Source organism: Dendrobates tinctorius, unplaced genomic scaffold (assembly GCF_039654945.1).
Source record: "Dendrobates tinctorius isolate UK_male_01 unplaced genomic scaffold, ASM3965494v1 ptg000104l, whole genome shotgun sequence".
In the NCBI taxonomy this organism is placed as follows: Eukaryota; Metazoa; Chordata; class Amphibia; order Anura; family Dendrobatidae; genus Dendrobates; species Dendrobates tinctorius.
Genome location: NW_027361772.1, coordinates 5367620 through 5394625, shown reverse-complemented (window position 1 = coordinate 5394625; position 27006 = coordinate 5367620). Strand labels below are relative to the sequence as shown.

Here is a 27006-nt window from a genome sequence, read left to right as displayed (position 1 = left end):
TTGGTCCACGCTGTCTGCATGTGACAACCCTTTCCCAGTCTCCTCCCTTCCCTCTTCAGTCCTAAGTTACATCATACATCAAACCTTTCATCAAGTTAAACTGTAAGCTGGCCACAACTTTTAGCAAATAGTAGTAGACAAGAAGTACATAGTAGAAAGTGTCCAGGTAGAGACCGGTCAGAGAAGACTATGGGAAAAACACGGAGAATACGTACTGGAATAGCATAAAAGGCATATAGGAACAAAATACTGAAATATATATCACCAGACATAATCAGGAACAGACGCCTGGGGATGTCACACGTGTGACAGGCACACAAGATTCCGTATCCTGGTGTACCTCTAGATGTCGTGAGATCTCCTGCATGGAAGCATGGATCAGTCTGTGCATCCCGATGTAAGTCTACGGGGAAGAATGGGTGAGGGTGCTGGGAACTTGGTAAAGAAATGGATTGCTAGAGTAATTTCTATGATCCACTGACGTGAGTTACTTATTTGACAAGGAGAGACGAATGTTTCATGGTTATTGAGAAGTTGTTATTAGTATCATTGGTTGTGTAGTGTTGTGTCCATACGCTCATGGTGGCCAATGTCTATATGAACAGATATTGTGTAAGAAGTGTCAGAGCTAATTTTGCACAATGATTGATCTTTGATAGATATGCAGATATCGCACAACACGCTGCCTTCCTGGAGGTCACTACTAAGGGCCCCGTCACACATAGCGACTCACCAGCGATCCCGACAAACAATATCAACTTGTCAGGATCGCTGGTGAGTCGCTACATGATCGCTGCTGAGCTGCCAAACAGGCAGCTTCACCAGCGATCAGCACCAGCGACGACGAGTGCTCGCGCGGCGCTTAGAAACCCGCTGTTTACCTTGGTTACAAGCTCCTGCTTGCTGATCGCTGGTCTCCCGCCTGCCACACGCAGCGATGCATGCTGGCCAGCGGGAGACCTGCGACCAAAAAAATGTCCTGGCCATTCCAGCACGATCAGCGATATCCGGCAGGGGGGCCGGTCGCTGATAGGTGTCACACACAGCGATCTCGCTGGTGAGATCTCTGTGTGTGATGGGGGCTTAAGTATAAGAAAGTCTTCATTCGGACAAATGTATAAATTCACGGATAGCCGAAATGTCCGTCCTTGGACAGCTCTGTGTACTCCTACACATTGTGAAAGGATGCACAGGCTATGTAAGAAATGAATGACTGTAGTTCTTGTTTTTTGTTTTGTTTTTTACAATTGTCATTGTTTTTTGTGGACAATCTCTCATGTGCATCAGTGCATTTCACATGGCACTGAGCGAATGTAGCCATAGTGTGTGTTTTATCGGGGCAGCCTCATCCGCAAATTATAGACCTAACTGGGTCCCTCTGGAACTCCATGAGCCAAACCTAGCACCGTCTTTCTCTACAAAATTGGTAAATCTTGTGTGAAGAAAATCAATTTATTTGGTCAGTGAGTTATTCGTGGGCAAGTAGTTGCGCACACGGGCAGCTTAGGTTAGTGAGATATTCGTGGGCAAGTAGTTGCGCACACGGACAGCTTAGGTTAGTGAGATATTCGTGGGCAAGTAGTTGCGCACACGGACAGCTTAGGTCATGGCTACGTTAAGATGATTCTGTTTTTGACAAATATATGGAATCAATTAGCTGTTGTTGGAAGTCATCATTCATACAGATTTTGGGAATGAGTATGCAAAAAAGTTTATTTCAGTGAACTGCATGAGCAGGACATATATAAGGAGCAGGTGTAAGCTGGGACCAGAAAACTGTGCTCAAAGTCTGGTAAATTGTACCCAGTCAATAATGGAGCTCAGCGGTGTCCTTTTGGGCTGTGTTGCCAACCATCCAAAAATTCCAGGACAGTACATAAAAATAAGTCACTTTTTTGCACTCTTTGAAAAAAAATTTAAGGCCTCCATGATTTCTTCGAAGCTGAAGAAACTGACACAAAATTATTTTGACTGTAAATAGCATCACTTTACAGTATACAGTGAATGTAATTAATGTCTTCATATCAGAATTACGGGCTGTAGATGTATCACTTATAATTATAATGATCTGTTATGGCTTTCCAATGTGTCCGTAAAAAATATTGTCTATCCGAGATTTTTTGATAAGTTGTCCAGAAAAAATAAAAACTGAAGTTGGTAACGTTGCTTTTGAGTGACATCATCAATTACTGTACCTCCAATGATGAGGAACTTCACACATAACAGAAGAATACAGTCTAGATCACGTGAAGTCATTATTGCCCTCTACTCCTCTTTGGTCAGACCTCATCTGGAATATTGTGTCTAGTTTTGGGCGCCACATTTTAATAAAGACATCAACAAACTGGAGCAAGTTCAGAAAAGAGCGACCAGAATGGTGACCGGTCTGCAAACCCTGTCTTATGAGGAAAGGTTGCAGGATTTGGGAATGTTTAGTTTGCAAAAGAGAAGACTGAGAGGAGACTTAATAGCTGTCTACAAATATCTAAAGGGCTGTCACATTGTAAAGGATCATCTTTATTCTCATTTGCACAAGGAAATACTAGAAGCAATGGGATGAAACTGAATGGGAGGAGACACAGATTAGATATTAGAAAAAACTTTTTGAGAGTTAGAGTGATCAATGAGTGGAACATGCTGCCACGAGAAGTGGTGAGTTCTCCTTCAATGGAAGTCTTCAAACAGAGGCTGGACAGACATCTGACTGGGATGATTTAGCGAATCCTGCTTTGAGCAGGGGGTTGGACCAGATGGCCCAGGAGGTCCCTTCCAACTCTACGATTCTATGATTCTATGATTCTATACATAAAGTAAGGTCACCAACACTAGCCCAGATGGATATATATGCATCATGCCACGATACTGCAGTAGAATTTCCAGGGACAAAGGACTTCTTTCCTGTCCCTCAAGCTAGGAAGACCCTACACTATCCCTGTCCCCCAGATTACCTCTGATGGTGAGGATGCCGGGATCTCGTACCTCACTATGCTCCTATATGCTTGCTTATCTGTTTCCTTCTCCACCCAGGGAGGTAGGGACCGAAGTTTATGGAATAACACAAACCTGACAGACAGGGGAAAACAGACGTGGATAAAAGAAAACCATAATCATATAAATACATACATAAAACAGCCGAATGGGATACAAGGGTGGAGTAGGTGGGACAAACCAAATGGGAAGAGGATAAAGATAAACACACAAAAACCAAATCCAGGCAGAAATCTGCTGAAAACAACTCCAAACGCCTGTTGCTAAATTTGAACTCTCTTTCAACACAAAACAAGGAAGTGGTAAGCTATCACTGGCAAGGAAAGAAACAAGAAGGAGGGTTCCTAGACCTGTGTGGAGTAACAAACTCAGAACAGCTGATACAATAAGACAGAGAACTCCAGGAGTCCCACTAAGCAGGAGTCCCACTAAGCAGTTTAACCCTTGTAGAAACAGAGCAAAGAAAGACAGAACTACTAATAGGACGGTGAAGCTATTCTAACAATCACAGGTGTCTGCATCACCAGATGCCACGATTGTCTAACCCCACTCTGTTGCTTATCACCATGACAAATCAATTTGCACTGATCTGAATACAGAGGCAACTGGATACAACAACATCCAAACAAAGAATAATGAAGAAGGTAGTGATAATGCATGATGAAAAATCGCGATCAGCAGATGACCCCATCGACCCTACATGGAACGTCAAGCAAACTGAACTCTGATCTGATTGCCCAATGCTCATATCTATGCCAGCTTCACATTACTAACATGTTAATTTGTTATGTGGGGCAAGCGTCGGGGTATTACCACCATATTTCATCATTTACCCAGAAGCAGTGGTAGGAAAAGTCACAGTATGAGAAACTCTTATTTACTCAGCCATGATGAGCATGACAAGTTTTGGCTCATGGTCAGTGTGTCCTTTAAAGGGTTTTTTCTGGTCCTAAGTAGAGAACCTCATCCACGTGGATGTATTACTGGTCTGAGTTACATGGAGCACAGCTTGCTACGTGCCCATACTGTTGATGGAGGTTTTACTCATGGATTCCATATGAACATTTAATGCATCTTTCCAAGCTTTATTATTGTGACTATCTTCCCTGAAAGCATGGCTTAGAGTACTTGAATGCTACGGTTTTATAAACGGACTCTCAGGGTCTATTTGTGGAGTCGCTGAAGCTCTGTGCCCAATGTTGTATACATGAGACCTTAAAGGGAATGTTTCACAAGTTTTTGTTACCACATCTGAGAGCAGCACGATATTGGGACAGAGACCCTGATTCCTGCGATGCATCATTTACTGGGCTGCTTTTTGCAGTTTTGATAAATTCCCTGTTTTACCTGCTTCAGATCTAGCAGTTTTCTGATTGCTGAGCTCTGTATAACCCCGCCCACATGACTAATCCACTGTTTATAAAACTGTGATTTTATCAGAACTACACTAAGTAGCCCAGTAAGTGACACATTGGTGGAATCAGGGACTCTGTCTCTACATTATACTGATCTTAGATTAAGTGGAAAAAAAACTGGTGACAAATTCCCTCTAAAGGTTTATTCCCAAAATAGTATGATATCCTGTTGTGAGTTCATTTTCCCCTTCACTACTGAGGCCCGAGGAACTCCCTCTTCTGGTGAAGAAAGGTAGTGAGCCTGATTGTCAAACACCTGGGGCTGATGATGATGACTGGCTGAGTGGAGTTAGTGACTGGATATAAGGCTGCCGACGCCCTTCTGGCCTGCGGGTGATTTCTCTGTGGACTTCTAGGAAACCAGTCTGATTCCTGCTCATCTAAAGCTAAGATTTCTGCTTTGCCTTTTTGCATTAGTGTTTTGTTTTCCTTGCTTTTCTGGATTCTGCCATTCCCTGCTGGGGTGAGCTGAATCTCCTTTTGCCTGTTGCTCTGTCTTCAGAATATTCCTGAGTACTGACATAGCCTTTTTTGAAGCCTAGCGTCTTCAGGGCCTTTTTTACTGTCAGTTTGTTGGCTCTTATTTTCTTAGGGTTTTTTCACGGATTGCAGACAGCAGCCTTCCTGTCCTTTCCTATCTAAGCTAGCTCGGGCCCCATCTTTGCTCAGTCTATCTTTCTGTCTGTGTTTTGTTTTTTCTTCTTGCTTCACCGTCATTATATGTGGGGGGCTGCCTTTTGCTTTGGGGTCTGCTCTGGGGCAGTTCAGATTTCCCTTTCTGTCTTTAGGCTATGTAGTCCTCCGGCTGTGATCGAGGGGCCTAGGGCATCGTAGGAGCCCCCCACGGCTACTGCTAGTTGTGTTGATAGGTTCAGGGGTCTGCAATCCGATAGCTGCCAACTTCTCTGGTTTTCTGGACTTAGCTAGCATTTCTATTTTTGCCTCCTACGGTGACTCAATCATAACAATATCCCCTATCTGTGGAATAGGGGATAACTTACTGATCTTGGGGGGCCACAGCGGTCGCATCAGTAGTGATCCCAAGAACAGGACTCTGCATGCTCAGCGTCTACTACAATAATTGTCTATGGAACTGCAAGAGAAACCAAGCACAGCAAACAATAAAAGTAGAGGAGGTCGAGCATGTCTACCTCTGCTCCATTCGAGATGGAGCAATATGGAGTCCAATTCATGGGCTCTAGGGTCAGGTTCTTGGGGTTGCGTGGAATGGCTGCACCCCCAGCAATCAGTACATTTTCCCCTATTGTATGGTTAGGGCGTAATTCACTATCATGGGAACAAGTTTATGTGTATTCATTGCATAATGAGAAGTTCTACACCATTGTGATGAACTTTGTGTTTCGATCCTTGTTCACGATCCATTGCTTCTATGCAGAGTCTGATCGTATTATGGATAATAAGGTTTTTAACTGTCTATGAATATTCAATAGATACCAATGATGGAAAGGTAACCATTTACTTGTCACCTTCTTGGGTTATTGCGACTACACATAATATATGAAAAGATGGCATCATAAGCTCTAGCATGAAAAGTCTGTTGTTGGTTTGGATGTTTATTTCCATAAGCAGCTATTAATTCATCCAACATTAGATGAAGGATCAGACTTGACGGTGGTTCAATATATATATATATATATATATATCCCTGGAGAAGACTTTTACTTATCCACATCCCTTTATATGTGTTAGTGAGCTGTATAGCAAATGCCATAGCTATGCCTCTGCCTCATCCTCACCTCCTAGTTATAGCTTTCCTCTATCCAGGACAAAAATCAGAATTCCGCCTTAACCCAATATCTAAATCCCCTTTCCAAGGTAGGGAGCCCTTACCTTTGCCCCCAGACCTCCAGCTATGTCCTTTGCTTGCCTCATGGTCACTTGGAATAATTGCTTGTTACATTACTAAACTAAAGCCAGAGATATTTAGATGTCTGTTGAAAGTGGTTTTCCTGGTTTAACATAAATTTGCCTACATAAAATTGGTTGTCTTACCCATAGGAAATAATTATAGCTCAGTTCTCATTTTTCAACAGCAGCATAAAAAAACAAAAACTGAGATCCGATTCCTGGGGCATCGGGCACACGAACAATGAACAGATATAGCCGAGGCCAAGCTTAACGCTGCTGGACTTTTCTACGGACTCTTCCACCACCGATAATGTCATAAAGGATATTTAGGGAAATCTGTCAGTATGAGTGTGAGCAGGTTGTGGGATGCAGTAACGGACAGGAGACAGAGTAAGAGTAAACGTAATTTTTTACTTGAACAGGGGTATACTCCACACAGGGAGGAGATAGGGTAAGCAGGGGGTATAACAGTTGGTATATGGGATGAAGTAAAGAAGATAATGGAGATAGCAACGATTCTCAAGGGTTAACTTATCAGTCCGACGGCTTCCTGACTGAAGAGTTCACGGAGTGAATAGTGACGCCAGCACGGTCAGCGCGTGGTGAATCCAGTGTCTTCCTTCAGGCGTCATTGAGCCGAATTACGATGGCAGCGACTTGTCCTCGACATCTTTAATGGGTTCCTTGGTCCAGTGTTTGTTGTATGGGGTGAAGGACCGTCCACCACACTATCAGAGCCTAATGTGGCTCGACAGATGTACACTGGGGAATAAGAGCAAAGTTCACGTTGAGTCACCAGGTCCTTCTCAAGCGGTATGCGCGCGTTATTCACAGGCCCGGAGTGTCTGGCACCTCGCGCTGCAGGAACCAGTGGGCACATGGCACGATTCTGGTCACAGTCTCTGTGAGTTGTCGCAGGAAAGCTCGAGCGCAGGCCTGTGCTATGCTGGTGCTCAAGAGATGGAGCACTCACCTTCCCTTGCTGCGCGCTGCTTGTTCCCGCCAAGTCTGTCTGATTCCGCGCACGCTGTCTCTCTTTTAGCCTAGCCACGCCCCCTGCTGTACAGTGCAAAGGTCGGTCCGGGTTTCTAAGCTTTCCCCCAGACAACAGAGGAGACAGCCCTGAGAGTTCCGGTCCTGGCGCAAGACAGGTACCCCCAGTCCAGTCCTTCGTCTTACAGGAGCTTCCTTCCTAAGTCGTCTATACGGGCATGTAGGTTATAATAAGCTGAATAAAATGATACCCTGATATCGGCGATCCGGTGTCTTATTCCTGAGAAATCCATGTGTGGCCGAACGTAGATCTACATGAGAATCTACCTCCAGAGATTATTGTAAATAAATGGGGCAGTTACCAGTATGAGACATGTAATGACTGACAGTCTGCTCTCCTGATCTACATGTCTCACACTGGTAACGCCTCCTTTCACTTATAAGCAGCACTGAAGGCAGATTCTCGGGGAGATCTATGTCCGGCCCATAGATCAAAACAGCTCATTTACATATTAAGAAAAACAAATATTTCTCTGGAATAAGACATCGGATCTCAGATATTAAAGTATCATTTTATTCATATTTCTATCACCTGCAGGCCCATATAGACAGATTAGTAGGGTTGATCCTACTGACAGTTTTTCATTAAGTCCTGCCCTCTACAACAGTCAGGAAATTCTGAGAACTAGATGGGTCCACCAAATTTGGGGCAGGTTTTAAATAAAGGCATAATTTTTCAGTGTGTGGTAAAGCTCCAGATTTGCCAGAATTGTATCTGATAGTACTGAGAAAAACCCCGCAAATTAAGGACTGTTAGCAAATATGTCATTTACACAGAACACACTGTATTATAGCTTCTTTTTATAGAAAATTCCGAAATGGACAGTTATAAGACGGGCATGTCTGGAATTCTAAACCATGCTGGTGGTTTAATGTCCTAATATTTAGTGATAGGTTTCGATTACATGTACATCTTCCTGAAATGACATCTTCCTGGTCCAGTTTTCTTATCTTTTGTCATTGCCCTTTCCCCTTGGTAGGTGGAGCAGATGCTGTCTGAATTCAAGCTTCATGAAGAAGACTTGCAGGTCCTGATAAGCAGAATACAGGCGGAGATGGAAAGAGGTCTTCACCTGGAGACGAACGAAGAAGCCAGTGTAAAAATGTTACCCACCTATGTGCGCTCCACACCTGATGGCTCTGGTAAGAGGCATAGGGCAATGTGATACTATACAAATAACAACCTAGAAAGGTTGCACAATGTAGACACCATCCATAAAAATATTCCACCAGCCCAGACCACTATGTCAACTTCCTCTCCCATTTCTGCTAAGACATCATGTTCTCCTCACTTCTGCAGCCATTTCCAGCATCTATAGCTATGCAAATAAAATTCATACCCCAGATCAGACCCCAAAATTAATTTAGACGCGAGAATTGACTCATAAATTAATTTAAACCTTTCACCATACCCCTAAATAAACTCACACTAAAGACTATATACCTCAAAGAATTGAGCCCATAGACCACACACCACACACGATCATTAATGTAAACCACAGAACAGGCTTTGAAATAAATTCAGAGCCGAAACCAGATTGCTAAATTAGGTAGTACCCCTGACCAAACCCTAGATCCCTAATTTAAGCCCAAAGATCAAACGTCACACCAGACCTTTAATTTTAGACCAAAAAACAGGCCCTGAACTTTTGACCCCAGAGTAGACCTTAAAAGATAAAAGTCGGAGAACATAAATGTTATGAATATTTTAAATTAATATGCATAAAAAGAAAGATATTTTAGCTTTGTCAGTTTCTGATGAAGACCCAAATCATTTACCGTAGGTCCTATCACCATCACGTACAAAGGGAAGTTTCCAGAATATACAGAAGGCAATGTGTCTAAAATAGTCAGATGCCAAATTTTTGTTAAATATTTTTTAAGAATTCTTGGTGATTTTTTTTTCTTGTAATTTGGTGATTTTCCATGGAACCATATTTTTTTTAAAAATCCTGTATTTTTTTGGCATTGAGAACCATTATCAGACTGATATTTCCTGTGCTGTAAAGATCGCTTCCCAGTAGTCTCATTATCATCACAGACAAGATTACAATGACAGGCACATGTATTTCTAGATAATAATATACCATCACTCACAATAGGTGATTGTCACAGCTCACCTTCTCCCCTCCCTGCTCAGCGTCCTCTGCATAACTCACAGAGCATGCCCACAACGATCTACCCTAGAAGTCAGACTTGCCATAATTATGTTTGGCTTTTTTGCTGTGAGATGCTGCCGTTGGTGTTTTTTTTTTTACTCCTGTGCCTCTCCATTCTTGAGATATGTTTTGACCTCCCTTGCTCTTTTTAGCCAAGTAGGTGTGGTTCTCAACACTTCTCTATAGGAGTCTTTTTGAGGACCATGCCAAACTGGCTAAAAAGATTTCTCTACAGTGAAGAGGGGACCATATTTCAATAATGGAGAGGTGCAGGTACAAAAGAAAAGCATTGCCAATTTCAGGACAACAGCAGCGCTGACAGTAGGTGAAAAAATACATATTTATGGCAAGTAAAAGGTTTTATTTAAAAAGAATTTAAAAAAATCTATTATAAGAAAATAAAAAGCAGAATAGAAAAAAATATTTTTTTTTCACATTTTTTTTTCCCAATAGTTAAAAAATATGAGTGATACATTTTCTATAGTGGAATCAAATACAACAAGGAGGTCATAGCCGGGTATAAGCAGTGGTGATGTCCTCATCAGTCATTACACCACTTTCATTGACTTTAGCTTTCAAGAGATGATCTGATATTCTCATCATATGGCAAACCTCTGGCTGGGCACAGGGTTTGTCACCAGTCTGAAAGCAAATATAGTCCTTGATCAAACAGTGGCTCGGTGCGGCTCTTCTCCCTCTGTCCTTCACCTCCTGCTCTGTCTCACATTTCTTTTATTTATTCATGTTCAAAGTGCCTGGCCATGCAGCGGGAGGGTGTGCAGTAATGATAGGTTACATAAGTAAGAAAGTAGAAATCTGAAGCCCCCTATACACAGACGAAACCCTAGAAAAAAAATACAAAAAGGCAAAATGAGCATATACCCTACAGCAAATAAATAAGTAAATAGCAATCATACATGTAAATAACATAACATATTTAGTTAACACTATTTTGATCGAAAGACCACAAAAGCCATCCCACCACGACAAGCTGTACCCATTGGGATGGTCCTAACCTGTCTCCAGTATTAAAACCTTACCATGTGTCAAATGTCTTCAATGTGAATAAGGGCTGAGCAGGACAGGGCTAGACTGAGACGCCCATCCAAGGAAAGCTATACTGATGGAATATTTACACCCCAATACACAGTAGATTGCTGACGGCCGAAAGTTTGTTTGGCTGATGGCCACCTCTTCCATCCCCTCCATACACAGGAGCACTCGCTTTCTCTATGAAAGCTGTTGCTGGACTTCTCTGGTGGCAGATTAGCTCATCAAGAGCAATAGGAGTTAGGAGCAGTAGTTCCTAAATTGGGCATGCCGGATTCTTATCCCCCCACTTCCCGAATTTATCTGTTGGGGAGTGAAAGTTGGGAGGCTCCCATACACATTAGCCAATCAGTAGAATCATAAGAGTTGGAAGAGACCTCCAGGGTCATTGTGTCCAACCCCCTGCTCAATGCAGGATTCACTATACCTTCTCAGACAGATGTCTGTCCAGCCTTTATTTGAAGACTTCTATTGAAAAACGCACCACCTCTCGTGGCCACCTGCTCCACTCATTGATCACCCTCACTGTCAAAAAGTTTTTCTAATATCTAATCTGTAACTTCTCAATTTCTTTCAATTGCTTCTTGTGTTTCCATGTGCAAATGAGAGTAAGGATGATCCCTCTACACTGTGACAGCCCTTCAGATATTTGTATTAAGTCTCCTCTTAGCGTTTTTTGCAAGCTAAACATTCTCAGATCTTTTAATCGTTCCTCGTAGGACATACTTTGGAGTCTGCTCACCATCCTGGTATCTCTTCTTTAAACTTGCTCCAGTTTTTCAATGACTTTTTTAAAATGTGGTGCCCAGAACGGGACAGACTATTCCACATGAGGCCTGACCAAGGAGGCGTAGAGGAGGACAATTATTTCATGTGATCTAGACTCTATGCTTCTCTTAATACATCCCAGAACTGCGTTTGCCTTTTTTTGCTGCTGGATCACACTGACGACTCATGTGCAGTCTGTGATCTATTAGTATACTCAAGTCTTTTTCACATGTGCTGTTACTTAGTTCTATTCCTCCCCCATTCTGTGGATGTAATTTTTGTTTCTTCTTGCCCAGATGTAGAATCTTGCATTTCTTCCTGTTAAATACCGTTCTATTAGCTGTTGCACATTGCTCAAGCTTATCTAGATCTTTCTGAATTCTTTCTCTGTCTTCTCTAGTGTTAGCTATCCCTCCTAGCTTTGCATCATGTGCACATTTGATTAGTTTACCTTCAGTTCCCTTATCTAGATCATTTATAAAATTGTTGAACAACACCTTGGCCAGGACAGAGCCTTTTGGTACCCCACTTCAAGCACTCTTCCAATTGGAACCATTTATTATCACTCTTTGAGTACGATCACTGAGCCAGTTATGAATACACCTAACCGTAGCCTTGTCAATCCCATACTTTTTCATTTTCTCAATGAGGATAGTATGAGATACTTTATTAAATGCTTTGCTGAAGTCAAGATATACAATATCTTCTGTATTTCCCTGATCCACCCAGTAAGTGATTTAATGGGACTTGCAAACAATGAAATCCAAGTGATGGAAGCTTTTTATTACATAGAGAAGCTTCCTAGTTAGTTTTTATCTAGAGGGACTTCTCCATTTATCTATTAGTCCATTGAGTGGAAAAATCAACCACACCTAGAGAAAGGGGGAAGAGCTAGAGAGATAAAGAGAGAAAGAGATAATATAATATGATAATATATTATGGTAATATATCCCCTGATTCTGAACTTCACTAGAAGGTGATGCAGCAACTCATACTGACTCAGCAAGGCATGTGCAGGGATTAGCAATCTGGCACTTGTCACTGTCTCTGATCACTTTCCTAAACCAGCAAGCTATACCCTTCTGAGACACATACTAGAGACTAGACGTGTTCCCCAACCACTTCCAGTCACAAGGCCACCTCTATTCCTGTAAAGTTCCCTTCCATAGGATGCAAAGAAAGACCAGTCCAGGGTAGGTCCACAGCATGGACGGTAGTCCTCAACTACTCCGTACAAATTAGATGAAATTTGTCTAAATTTTAAGTTATTGGCAGGATTGGCTGATCATCTGATATGTATGGGGCCTCCCGACTCTCCCTGGGCAGATGATGTTAGGATGAAAGAAGAATCAGGCAGTTGGAATTTCAACACCTAATGCTTTTGTCCTTCAAGGAGATTGGACGTTACCAGAAGTGTCTGGCAGTGACTTTCTACTCTTTCCTATCAAAAATAAAAGTATTATTTATCATGCTTACTTACAGTATATAGCGTCATCATATTCCACAGCTCTTTAGATATTGTCATCACTGTCCACATTGAGGCTCACAATCTAAATTCTCTATCAGTATGTATTTGTAGTGTGGGAGGAAAGCCACACAAATATTGGAAGAACATGCAAACTCTTTGCAGATGTTTCCTTCAAGGGATTTAAAACTAAGGACCCCTGCACTGCAAAGTGCTAACCACTGAGCCACTATGTTCAAATGCATGATGCATACGGCCAAGCTGAGCGATCGTTTGTACTGGGGGTCAGGAGAAATGACTAACTGTCAGACAAATCCCATGTGTATGGTCAGCTATAGGGTCACAATTCCTCTTAGTAGAATCAGATCCTCCTCACTGCCACTGACTCAGTTGTACCATGTCTGAACATCTCTCTGCTCAATGCACTTGCTAAAGTGCTGTCTTCTCAACTGACCACAAAATGCATGTGGGTTGCCCTCGCACGCCCAGGGCAGCGGGGTACTCGGTACCGGGCAGGTGTCAAGGCGGGAATGTGTCACAGCAGCGGTGACCCGGTCCGTGTCCCTGGGCGCCCAATATCAATGGCGGTGATGTTAATGGTGTTAAAGTTTATTAGAATAGTTCGTGACGCCACCCGTGATGTTTGGCAAGTAAGATGTTGAGGACTGGGACTCACCCCAGACTGACCTGAAATCCTACACCTTCCCTCTCTTTTATATCTAACTCCACCCGCCTCCCCAACACCTCTCGTGTTACGAAGCCAGGGACCACAAAAGGCACCCTATGACCTTTCCAGCATAAAGCATGGATGGGTCCCTGTTAAACTATCCTGTGTGTGGGGTGCAGGTGTTGGAATGCGGAAAGGAGTTCCCAGCCTACCTGGATGGTGGGGCACTACACCTTAGGAGAAGGTGCAGTACCTCTGTGGCGACTGAAGCCTCAGGGGCGCCACACATGTAGTGATCTCTTTACATCATCTGGCCTTTCCTAGAACAGAGCTTCATGGTGCAATGGTCAGCATTCTCATGTGCTATCTAAAAGGACAAGTGCATACAATGAACTGTGGTTACTTTTTAAAGGGGTTGTCTGGGCCTTTTACACTGATTACCTATCCTTTTAAAATATCATCAATATCTTATTGATGGAGGTACAACACCCAAAACCCCAGCCAATCAGCTGTTCCCAATGCTGGTAGAAGTGCTAGGTTATGGAGCGCTACAGCTCCATCAACTGCATAGTGGCCGTGACAAGGTACTGCACATCAGCCCCTATTGATTTGCACCCCCATAAAAGATATTTTGGTGACTTATCCTAAAGATAGGTCATTAATGTAAAAGTCATGAACAACCCTTTAATGTCGCAGTGACTCAAAGGTTGTAGATTGTAACCAGAATTTTTGCAATCTTCATTTTAATTCTGTACCCTATTTTCCATGTGACTTCTTTAGAGGTTGGAGACTTCTTGGCCTTGGATCTCGGTGGCACTAACTTTCGAGTAATGTTGGTTAAAGTAGGGGAAGATCTAGACGGAGAATGGAAAGTGGAGACCAAACATAAGATGTATTCTATTCCTGAGGATGCCATGACAGGAACAGCTGAGATGGTGAGAAGATAGATGGGAACAACACAATGTTGGGTGACATTGGTGGAGTATAAGAAATACACTATGTGCAGAATTGTTAGACAACTGAGTATTTTGATCATATCATAATTTTTATGATTTTCCAACTCCAAGTTGTTTAAACTCCAGTGCTTATTGGATGTCCTAATGAGTAGGATGAGGTCTAAGGATACAACAACGTGTCGTAAATGTGTGCTGAATTATTAAGCAGCTTGTTTTCTTCAGACAAAATGGGCCAAAAAAGAGATTTACCCGACTCTGAAAAGTCCGAAATTGTGAAAAGTCTTATTACAGAGGGTGCAGCAGTCTATACAGTGGGGCAAAAACATATTTAGTCAGTCAGCAATAGTGCAAGTTCCACCACTTAAAAAGATGAGAGGCGTCTGTAATTTACATCATAGGTAGACCTCAACTATGGGAGACAAACTGAGAAAAAAAAATCCAGAAAATCACATTGTCTGTTTTTGTTTCATTTTATTTGCATATTATGGTGGAAAATAAGTATTTGGTCAGAAACAAGCAATCAAGATTTCTGGCTCTCACAGACCTGTAACTTCTTCTTTAAGAGTCTCCTCTTTCCTCCACTCATTACCTGTAGTAATGGCACCTGTTTAAACTTGTTATCAGTATAAAAAGACACCTGTGCACACCCTCAAACAGTCTGACTCCAAACTCCACTATGGTGAAGACCAAAGAGCTGTCAAAGGACACCAGAAACAAAATTGTAGCCCTGCACCAGGCTGGGAAGACTGAATCTGCAATAGCCAACCAGCTTGGAGTGAAGAAATCAACTGTGGGAGCAATAATTAGAAAATGGAAGACATACAAGACCACTGATAATCTCCCTCGATCTGGTGCTCCACGCAAAATCCCACCCCGTGGGGTCAGAATGATCACAAGAACGGTGAGCAAAAATCCCAGAACCACGCGGGGGGACCTAGTGAATGAACTGCAGAGAGCTGGGACCAATGTAACAAGGCCTACCATAAGTAACACACTACGCCACCATGGACTCAGATCCTGCAGTGCCAGACGTGTCCCACTGCTTAAGCCTGTACATGTCCGGGCCCGTCTGAAGTTTGCTAGAGAGCATTTGGATGATCCAGAGGAGTTTTGGGAGAATGTCCTATGGTCTGATGAAACCAAACTGGAACTGTTTGGTAGAAACACAACTTGTCGTGTTTGGAGGAAAAAGAATACTGAGTTGCATCCATCAAACACCATACCTACTGTAAAGCATGGTGGTGGAAACATCATGCTTTGGGGCTGTTTCTCTGCAAAGGGGCCAGGACGACTGATCCGGGTACATGAAAGAATGAATGGGGCCATGTATCGTGAGATTTTGATTGCAAACCTCCTTCCATCAGCAAGGGCATTGATGATGAAACGTGGCTGGGTCTTTCAACATGACAATGATCCAAAGCACACCGCCAGGGCAACGAAGGAGTGGCTTCGTAAGAAGCATTTCAAGGTCCTGGAGTGGCCTAGCCAGTCTCCAGATCTCAACCCTATAGAAAACCTTTGGAGGGAGTTGAAAGTCCGTGTTGCCAAGCGAAAAGCCAAAAACATCACTGCTCTAGAGGAGATCTGCATGGAGGAATGGGCCAACATACCAACAACAGTGTGTGGCAACCTTGTGAAGACTTACAGAAAACGTTTGACCTCTGTCATTGCCAACAAAGGATATATCACAAAGTATTGAGATGAAATTTTGTTTCTGACCAAATACTTATTTTCCACCATAATATGCAAATAAAATGAAAAAAAACAGACAATGTGATTTTCTGGATTTTTTTTTCTCAGTTTGTCTCCCATAGTTGAGGTCTACCTATGATGTAAATTACAGACGCCTCTCATCTTTTTAAGTGGTGGAACTTGCACTAATGCTGACTGACTAAATACTTTTTTGCCCCACTGTATATTGAAATTTCTTGACATTTCAACTTCTGTGTCTTGCTCAGTGGTGGTCGGGTGTCAGCCTCCTCACCTCAGCCATGTCTCTGAGCACTGAACACCTGGTACTTCTGTGTCTTGCTCAGTGGTGGTCGGCTCTCAGCCTCCTCATCTCAGCCATGTCTCTGAGCACTCAACACCTGGTACTTCTGTGTCTTGCTCAGTGGTGGTCGGGTGTCAGCCTCCTCACCTCGGCCATGTCTCTGAGCACTGAACACCTTATACTTCTGTGCCTTGCTCAGTGGTGGTCGGGTGTCAGCCTCCTCACCTCGGCCATGTCTCTGAGCACTGAACACCTTATACTTCTGTGCCTTGCTCAGTGGTGGTCGGGTGTCAGCCTCCTCACCTCGGCCATGTCTCTGAGCACTGAACACCTTGTACTTCTGTGTCTTGCTCAGTGGTGGACGGGTGTCAGCCTCCTCACCTCGGCCATGTCTCTGAGCACTGAACACCTTGTACTTCTGTGTCTTGCTCAGTGGTGGTCGGTCTCAGCCTTCTCACCTCGGCCATGTCTCTGAGCACTGAGCACCTCGTACTTCTGTGTCTTGCTCAGTGGTGGTCGGGTGTCAGCCTCCTCACCTCGGCCATGTCTCTGAGAACTGAACACCTTGTACTTCTGTGTCTTGCTCAGTGGTGGTCGGTTTCAGCCTCCTCACCTCGGCCGTGTCTCCGAGCACTGAACACCTTGTACTTCTGTGTCTTGCTCAGTGGTGATCGGGTATCAGCCTCCTTACCTCGGCCATGTCTCTGAGCACTGAACACCTTGTACTTCTGTGTCTTGCTCAGTGGTGGTCGGGTATCAGCCTCCTTACCTCGGCCATGTCTCTGAGCACTGAACACCTTGTACTTCTGTGTCTTGCTCAGTGGTGGTCGGTCTAATCCTTCTCACCTCGGCCATGTCTCTGAGCACTGAACACCTCGTACTTCTGTGTCTTGCTCAGTGGTGATCGGGTGTCAGCCTCCTCACCTCGGCCATGTCTCTGAGAACTGAACACCTTGTACTTCTGTGTCTTGCTCAGTGGTGGTCGGTTTCAGCCTCCTCACCTCGGCCGTGTCTCCGAGCACTGAACACCTTGTACTTCTGTGTCTTGCTCAGTGGTGATCGGGTGTCAGCCTCCTTACCTCGGCCATGTCTCTGAGCACTGAACACCTTGTACTTCTGTGTCTTGCTCAGTGGAACGCTAATGTGAACCTAGCCTTAGAAATTTACAGACTGCTGCTGCCTCTATAAGACTTTTTACAATTTCTGACTCTTCAGAGTCGGGTAAATTTCTCTTTTGGCCCATTTTGCCTGAGAAAAACAAGCTGATTAATACTTCTGTGCACCTTGATAAAGGTCTTTGTATCCTTAGGCCTCATCCTCCTCATTAGGCCTGTTTCACACTTACGTTTTTCTCGGCCGTTGGCAGCCACCAAAAAGGCGGAGAACGGATCCGTAGCCGTGGAAACACCAACAGGAGCCACCGGACCGTTGGTGCGCCGGCATCCCCCGATATGGGAAAGTTAAAGGAACCGCGGAGAAAAAAAAAATACTGCCGATGTAGCGGGATGAAGAGGCCGGGCTATCGTGGGAATCTCCAGTCATCGCGGGATGAAGAGGCCGGGCTATCGCGGGAATCCCCAGGAGTCACGGGATGAAGTGGCCGGGGTATCGCGGGAATCCCCAGGTATTGCGGGATGAAAAGGCCGGCGTATCGCGGGATGAAGAGGCCTGGGTATCGCGGGAATCCCCAGGTATCGCGGGATGAAGAGGCCTCGGTATCGCGGGATGAAGAGGCCTCGGTATCACGGGATGAAGAGGCCTCGGTATCGGGAATTCCCAGGTATCGCGGGATGAAGAGGCCGGCGTATCGCGGGAATCCCCAGGTATCGCGGGATGAAGAGGCTGGCGTATCGTGGGAATCCACAGGAATCGCGGGATGAAGAGGCCGGGGCTTCCAGGTATCGCGGATGAAGAGGCCGGGCAAAGTGGAGGAGAGATCGAGATCGGCAATTAAGTATCGAGAGAGAGAGAGAGAGATTCATCCAGCAGCCAGATTGGATTTAGGGTTAAACATGTAGCAAAAGTCAAAAATGCGGATCCGGACACCAAAAAAACGTTGCATTGTCCATTCGGTTCAGTGATCTCAGCAGACGCCAAAATTTTGGTGGATCCGCAGAAATACAGATGCAACGGACGATCGTCAGTCAAAATAATGAAAGTCAATGGGGAAAAAAATGGATCCGCCAAGAAAAATGGCGGATCCGTGTTTTTTGCAAATCGGCGGATTTTGACTGATGGTGACAAACGGATGTGTGAAATAGGCCTTACACAAATACACGTCACCTGATCTGCTCCATCCAATAAGAATTCATGGTTATACTGTGCGGAGCTGGAAAATCTGAATAAAAATGGTAATATGATCAAAATACTCACTTGACTAATAATTTTCAGCAGCCCAATCCACTCATTAATACACGTGAAATTTTAGGAAAAGCTAGAAACATATTTTGGGTGAAATCATCATTTACATATTTGTTATAACAAGATAAAAGCCTAAAGGGGTTGTCCACTACTACGTATGACGGTAGATCCGGGAAAGCGAGTGTCAACACTGCTGGAACTGCATCGGCATGGGAGGTGAAAATAAGTGTTTTTTATTTTTTTTTTATAATTGAATTTTTATTAAATTTGTCAAAATAGTATTACGGGGCAAACATTCAGAATGAGAAGGGGTTGCGCTGGTAGTGAACAGCCCCTTTATCAATATCATAGATCCATTCGTTGATGCTTAAAGCCAAAGACGAGTCTGAGACGACCTCTTCTCCATATTCATGACAGGTAGATTAGATATCTGAATTAATGAATGGAATATTAAAATTTATGTGAAATTATGGATCTTGTGACCCACTAACAAGGGAATGTTCACACTTTATGTTGAAATACAAGGCTAGGCCCCTGGATTTCTGCCATGATGGTGGAGCAGATTTAGAGCAGATTCGCACAAGGATGAGTTCCATTGTCCTTTAATGGGACTAAATTCTTGGCATTTCGGGCCAAAATTAGCGGCAGGTCAGTTATTTCTCCAGTAGACTTTATTTTTCACCATGCAAAATGCATAGAAATTTTCTTGTGCATGTGAACGGGATTGACAAAACCCAATCCAAGTGCATGCGATGCAGATCAGTAGTGACTTCCATGCGAATTCAGGTGCAGAATCCATACTGAAATCCATGGAAAATCAGACATGAGTTCTACAAGGGTGAAGTACATGGAGTATTTTTGTAAAATGACCTTTTATACTAACCTAGTGTTTCCTTTCCAGCTGTTTGATTACATTGCGGAGTGTATCTCAGATTACCTGGACCAGCAGAACATGAAACACAAGAAACTGCCCCTTGGATTTACCTTCTCCTTCCCGGTCCGGCATGAGGATATTGACAAGGTGAACCAGTTTTAACATACTTGAAATGTGGACAAATATTCTCTAAAATTGTCCAGTGACCCTGATTATGCACGCTCAATTAAGTAAGTGTGCATGTGAGCTACTTCTGGCATCAGCTTAACTAATATGGAGACAGTTGGGAGGTCTCTATAAAAATTAGATGGTCGTCCAGTCACTTCAAAATGAAGAGTTCAGAGGGTTTTTTTATTGTGTATGGTGACTATATGGCCTTAACCACCATATAAATAGTATATTGTGTTTTTAGAGTTATCTCTATGTAATGAAAACATTCTGATAGGGCTTTTCTTAATCAAGCTTTGTATATGTTCTCTATAGGGGATCCTACTGAACTGGACCAAAGGATTCAAAGCTTCTGGTGCTGAGGGGAACAATGTTGTTGGGCTGCTGAGAGATGCCATCAAGAGACGAGGGGTGAGCTGTGATGTGATTGTAATTTGATGGAACTTTTCAATGTGGTAGCTATAATGGTAATTGGTGATAGTCCTTCGGTAGAGAAAAAATAGGCATGTTTTGGTTTGGTTATACGCCTCAGTCTTAATGATGGGGCATCTTGGAGTACGATGTGACAAATTCATTAAGAGGTACACATCGTTTAATGAATTTGGTGCATCTTCTCAGTTGAGTTTGCCAGAAATGCTACTCCAGTCAGAGATTGGAGTGACATTTCTGGCATTAAAAAATGCCATCAGAATTGATGAATTTGACGAGTGGCCATTGCTACGCCCTGCTCTTACCCCAGCTGCTCCTTAGCCTTTCCTATTTTTTGTCAGAGCTGCCTGAAAGTGATGTGAAAATGCTAAAAGTCACAAAATGTTTGCATAGCTTTGCATTCCTTCCTTTATGTTCCTCTGTGGTTATATTAATGTTATTTCTGTCCTCTCCAGGATTTTGAGATGGATGTTGTGGCTATGGTCAACGACACTGTTGCCACAATGATCTCTTGTTACTATGAAGATCACCGTTGTGAAGTTGGAATGATAGTAGGTAAGTGTGTATTTACAAGCCGGTGATCTGGGAGGGTAAAGCTTGTTCTTGAGGAGAGCACCAAGTCAGTACAGAAAAACATTAACGGTATCTGTCACCAGAATCTCATCACCTAAACTATTTATCTCTTTCAAAAGCAAGTCAAGCAATACCTTTACATGGCTAGTCCGCTCCTCTGTTACTGAGAAATCAGCTTCTGAATTGATATGAGGCACATGACTTATTTGTAGATCTGAAGCCTTTGTCGCTCCAGCTCTATTCTCCTCTCATTGCCACCTCCTCCTACTTGACTGACAGCCTATATGCCATGTGACTTCAGGCAAAGGAGCCATTAATCAAGCAGGAGGAGGCGGGGAATAGAGCTGGAGTGATGGAGGCTTCAGATCTACCATATCTATTTGCATGTAAATTAATGGAGAAATGGGCTGGCCATGTAATGGTATTGCTGGACTTATCTTTTAAAGAACTACATGCACATATGAATAGTTTGGGGACTCCTCTATACACAGGAACGCTTAGCTCCATGTTGGATCCTTCTCTCTTCTGACATCGTCTGTTGGAGAGAATCAGGAGGTCCTCATATACATTACTCTTCCAGCTGAATTTTTTTTACTTCTGGGGTCATGCAGAATGTGATTTTTTTTCAATGGGAGACATACAGTATACCACTGTGTGCCCATGTATACCTCCATCGGAAGAATGAGATGTGCACTGACCCTTGTGCACTGACCCTTGGAGAGTTGACCAATCATTTATTTTCATTTGATCTTGATCTTTCAGGCACTGGATGCAATGCTTGTTATATGGAAGAGATGTGCAACGTGGAACTGGTGGAAGGAGAAGAAGGTCGTATGTGCGTCAATACAGAATGGGGTGCATTTGGAGACACAGGTGAAATAGAAGACTTCCGTCTGGAGTATGATCGAGTGGTGGACGAGGGCTCCCTGAATCCTGGCCAGCAACTGTAAGGACACACTATATTACTCCAGACTAAGAGATCACTTCATTCTAAAGATTTGCGCGGGTCACAACACTACAGCCATCGTCAGTTCCATTTTAGTTCCATTTTGTAGCAGTTTACAATAATGAATGCCAAAATTTGGTTGTGTCAACCCAAATTAATTGCGTGTCTATTGCCAGAATATGAAATAAATATAATTATCTGATGGAAAATTTGGAATTTTGTTTGCCAAAATGGTTTGGTGTCCTAATGGTGACCTGATGTTGACTATTTCCTTTTTTCATGGAATAGCTACGAGAAGATGATTGGAGGCAAGTATATGGGGGAACTTGTCAGACTGGTCTTAATGAAGATGGTGAACGAGAATCTGGTTTTCGGAGGAGAAGCTTCTGAAAAACTGAAGACGAGAGGAAGTTTCGAAACTCAATTTGTGTCGCAGATAGAAGGGTAATAAAGAAAAACTTATATTTCTACTAGTAAATCCTCAATCCGACTATCCACTTTGGACAATCCAATTTTGGTAAAATGTTATTTGATAAGTCAATTGTCATAGAGTGTTCCTCTGTTGATACTCTCAACTATCAATTGTAATCTGTTGGAAAACATGGCTACAAGTCTACAATTTCCCTGCAGTGCCTCCACAGGAGATATTAAGCATTGCATGGTGCCCATTAAAATCAATATGCTGTCCTTGTAGTTGCCCTAAAAGCAGGTTCCTCTAAAATGATAGATGTTGTTTGTAGCTTACAAATTCATAGTAACCCCAAATGAGCAACTCCTCTCCATCAATCCCTTTTTTGCACTGATATCTCCACGCCATTGCTAGTTGTAGCCCCCATTTTTATTTTTAATGTGATTTTTATTTCCAGAGACTCTTCAGACTTCAAGCAGACTTGCAACATCCTGCGGACACTGGGTCTACAGCCCACCGTGGGAGACTGCCATGCGGTGCGTATGGCATGTGAAAGCGTGTCTACACGAGCAGCCGCCATGTGTGCAGCTGGCCTTGCTGGAGTCCTCAATCGTATGCATAAAAATCGAGGCGAAGACATTCTCAAGATCACAGTTGGAGTGGACGGATCTGTCTACAAACTTCACCCTTCGTAAGTTAACTATCCAGTTGTCTATATTACAGTCAAAAATTATTTTCCCAATTCACAATTTGCAAATCCAAGTGGTGAGAACCAATTTCCTTATCTCAATTTTTTTTTTATGATCATAAAATGATGTTGATGACATTTTCTTCTACTTTCAGCTTTAAGGATAACTTCCACACAGCTGTCCACAAGCTGGCACCAAGGTGTGACATCACCTTCATCCAATCAGAGGAAGGCAGCGGGCGAGGTGCAGCCTTGATTTCAGCGGTAGCATACAAGATGGCGTGTCTTATTGGGCATTAGCTACTGATGTAACATAATCCTTGGACATATTAATTCAATACCTCCTCAGACAGTTTCTACAGACCTGTAAAAAAAAAGTCCCAAAAGCGCACAATGTTCCATTACATCGACATTGTCCTACATGCCTAAAATGGCATATATGGATCCATCATGATGTACAGAAGGGGCAAACATCTTCCCGTAGTTTTAGCATGTATTTTGCAGAACATTGATAGATTATATGGTCTGGTTAGAAAGATATCCAACAGGACGTCTGTGACATTTTGGTTTTCTTCACATAAGTACATGCCAAATATGACAACGCAAATCAATATGTCTCTTATAGTGTGCCCAAGGCAATACTCTAAGAAGAGTTCTCAAGACAGTCACAAACTGGTGACCTTCAAAATTTTTGTTGTTAGGTTACAGACTTGCACATTTTCAGATTCCATGTGGAATTCTCAGGTTAAAAATTAGAAATGTTGGACGTAAGCAGACATATTACCACTTTACAGACTTTGACAGCCTGACCAAACCCAATGGTCAACTTTCAGCCTGGAGAATGGAAAGAAGAATGATGCCACAGCCTTCTTTAGAACTCGGGATGACGTGCGGCAGTACATCTGAACAGTATATATCTATAATATATAATAAAAGAGAAGAATTCATCTATACCTAGGCATTTACTAATGTGATCATTTCTCTCAAAATTTTTATAATGTATGTTGTGGATTATATGTATTGTCAGCGGCTTGTGGAAATACAATAATGTGGCTAACAGCAGTCGATAGTGATAGAAAAGTGCATTAAAACTGTACAATGTAAATTACATTAAATTTATTTTATGACTATGACAAGTAGACCTTCCTAGAAAAAACTGTAAATGTACAAAAAATAGGTTGTAAAACACCTGAAGTCAACGGAAAACATGGACATTTAAAGTCTACTATTCACTTTTTAACACATTATAAGAGAAGGGGAGCATGTCTCACCCATGCCATTCCATATGAAAACCAACATCCTTGAGGAATTAAGGAGGCAAGGTGGGCGAGCACTTGGTCCAGATGTTGAGGTGCTGGTGGAACAGGGTGCATATCTCAGAATCATAGAGTAATTCACCACACACTCTTGGAAGTGAAGAAAACGTCTAACTTTATTTGGTGTGAAGCAAGCATGCAAAAAAAACATCAGTGGTGCTGAGAGATGAGATAACACAGATTCAGGCATGGGAGCGCCAGCCAGCCACATCTACTGAAGAGACTATTGTGACAAGAACCCAGGAAAGGTCGCATCATCTTAACTCGCTCACCTCCCAGCACCACTGATAGTTTTTTGTATTTTTGCTTCATACCAAATAAAGTTTGTCCCTTTCTTTCTTGAGGAATCAAGATAAAGCCAGCCTGGTTAGAAGCCAATCTTACTGATGGAAGGGTAAAGAACTTACAAATTGAGAGAATGTTAATGCTGGGCATGATAGAAAGGTGTCAGGACAGCATATCGTACCTTGCAGTGTCTGGGGATGCATAGTCATAGGCATACATCACAGATCCAGTCAGCCATAATGGGCACATGAGCATCAAAACTCGACCCTGGAGCAGTAGAAGAAGGCAGATGTAGGAGGACAGCTAGCTGTGGAGTTAAGGGCTCGCTCACGTGAGCGATGATTCTCTCTTCCGTGAGAATAGGATTATGGTAATGACAATCGGTTCAAACTGTGATCAGAGATTGAGCCGAGTGTCTGCTGAGTGTGATCCGGTTCTCTCACATGAGAAAATCATATCACAGGTGTGAGCAAAATGGAGAACCTAATTTCTCCATCTGCTTCATTGTCTGTGTCTACGTCTCATTCGTCTCATGACGAATTGGCATGATAAAAAAAACACAGATCTGCACTGCCCCATAGTATAACATTGGGCCGAGTGCTATCCGAAAAACATCAGATAGAACTCATCTGAAGAGCCCTTAGTGTGATACTCTGGGCAATATTCTACTGGGAAACTTTGGATCCTGACATCATGTCGCTGTTACGCGTGTCACCTGCCTAAAGCTTGTACAGTCTAAGTACACACTGTTCGGGCAACAGTATTCCCTAATGGCAAAAACCTCTTTTAGTAGTAGAATGAGTTGAGGCACATCTTCAAATTTCCCTGGAAATTTCAAATTTCACTCCATGGAGTCCATGCCTCGTCAGGTGAGAGCTGTTTTGGTGGCATGAAGGAGACCTACACAATCTTGTGCCTTTGATGGCTTTACTTTTATCACTGATTACAGTGTATGCATATGCTCTACATTTTATTTTTCATGTCCTCTTGAATAAGTAACACTATATTATACTCTTGATGACTATAGAACATCATTTCCCATAGGCATTCTATGTACTGTATACCACAATGATTTGTATTTTACCTATTGTTATTTAGATATTTCTTTTGTGTTTCTTATGACCAAAAAAAAAATATTTCCTGTACAGCATGTCAGATCTGTTTTTCAATTTCCCGTTTTAATTTCTTGGTGATACCTGTTAATATGCATGACATGTTGAAATATGCCATTTCTTTCCCATTAAAATAAATGATATCAATGAGACATCATTGACTTTTGCAAGTGTAAAGACTATTAAAACAATATCGTTCTCATAGTGCCTGGTTTTATGCTGCTTTCTATGAAAAATCTGCATTATGTTAGATAGGCCTGTGTCCCCCTTTGGGATCCTTTGAATGAGTTTGGGGGCTCCCATGTTAGTTTAAGGAAATTGTCCGAAAAAGAGAATAGTGTAGTTCCCTAGAACAATAAAAGTGCCCAATATACCTTGGTAGTGATGAGCGGACGAGCAGGGATATGGTGTTATTCAAGCATGCTCGGGTGCTAACCAAGTGTCTTCGGCGTGCTCGAAATATAGGTTTGAGTCCTCGCAGCTGTATGTCCCGCGACTGTTCGACAGCCGCAACACAAGCAGGGATTGGCTGTTTGTTAGGCAATTCCTGCATGTGGTGCGGACAGCCACGAGACATGCAGCCGTGGGGACTCGGACATATTATTCGAGCACGCCAAAGACACTTGGTTTGAATCTGAGCATGATAACACCTTATCTGAGCACGTTCGCTCATCACTATACCTTAGATAACTGTCAGCTATCCCTCCCAACTTCTCCATTCACACGAACGCTCTACTCGGCCAAACGTTGATGCTTTCTTTATGGGGAGAGTGGAGTTATGGCACCGCTGAGGGTTCAGTCGCCACAGAGGTACTGCATCTCCTCCTGAGGTGTGGTACCCCTCCATCCAGGTAAGGTGGAGACACCTGACCACACTCCAACACCTGCATCCCACACAACATAGTAGTGTAGCAAAGCACCCTTTGGTGGCTCCCTGCTTGGAACACGAAGCGTGCTGGGAGGCGGGTGGAGTTTAGTTTGCACCAAAAGAGCTGGAAGAGTTTAGGATTGGGTCAGTCTGTGAGAGGAGATCCCCTGAGTGGGATGGATGGAAGGAAGTGCTGCAGCCGACCTCAGAGACCTGGGTCCGCTGGCACAGGAAAGGGACATTGATAGAAAGCCTGACTCTCCATAAGAAGAAAAGGATTAGTACGGAACGTGAGGAGAAGAGAACTAAGGATTAGGGTTAGAGGAGAACCCTTCCCAAGTTCTAAGCGCAAGGCCGGGGTCTGGTCCCCGAGGTTGTATGGATACTAATGGTCCTGCAGCAGACACCGGAGGAATAGAAGTTGCACCACTTTATTCCCACACCAGACTTAGGGGCACAACAGCATCGTGAGTGAGCCGGGACTAGGTAGCAAGGAGTCCCCGAAGCAGGCTACAGCTGTCTGCCTTACAAGTAGAGTTCATAGGAACATCTGACAGGAGGAACTCCAGTGTAACTGTGGCGCCCCTGAGGCTC

General features: G+C 43.2%; 1 protein-coding gene across 1 annotated transcript; it reads left to right on the top strand.

Annotated features, from left to right (window-relative positions):
* Positions 1–25748, top strand: GCK (glucokinase). Its single transcript, XM_073588633.1, has 10 exons — positions 1–397; positions 8306–8468; positions 14215–14369; positions 19646–19765; positions 20102–20197; positions 20671–20770; positions 21551–21734; positions 22023–22178; positions 22601–22834; positions 22987–25748. The coding sequence occupies exons 1-10, from the start codon at positions 374–376 to the stop codon at positions 23129–23131; spliced, it is 1377 nt and encodes a 458-aa protein (XP_073444734.1). The 5' UTR covers positions 1–373; the 3' UTR covers positions 23132–25748.
* The last annotated feature ends 1258 nt before the right edge of the window (positions 25749–27006 follow it).

What these genes read in the sequence shown, in the direction of transcription:
- GCK (XM_073588633.1), top strand. Translation starts at nt 374, where the DNA reads ATGGATCAGTCTGTGCATCCCGAT. An exon ending in ATGCCATCAAGAGACGAGGG is followed by an intron (nt 20,198 to 20,670) that starts GTGAGCTGTGAT and finishes TGTCCTCTCCAG; the next exon opens with GATTTTGAGATGGATGTTGT. An exon ending in CTGAATCCTGGCCAGCAACT is followed by an intron (nt 21,735 to 22,022) that starts GTAAGGACACAC and finishes TTCATGGAATAG; the next exon opens with CTACGAGAAGATGATTGGAG.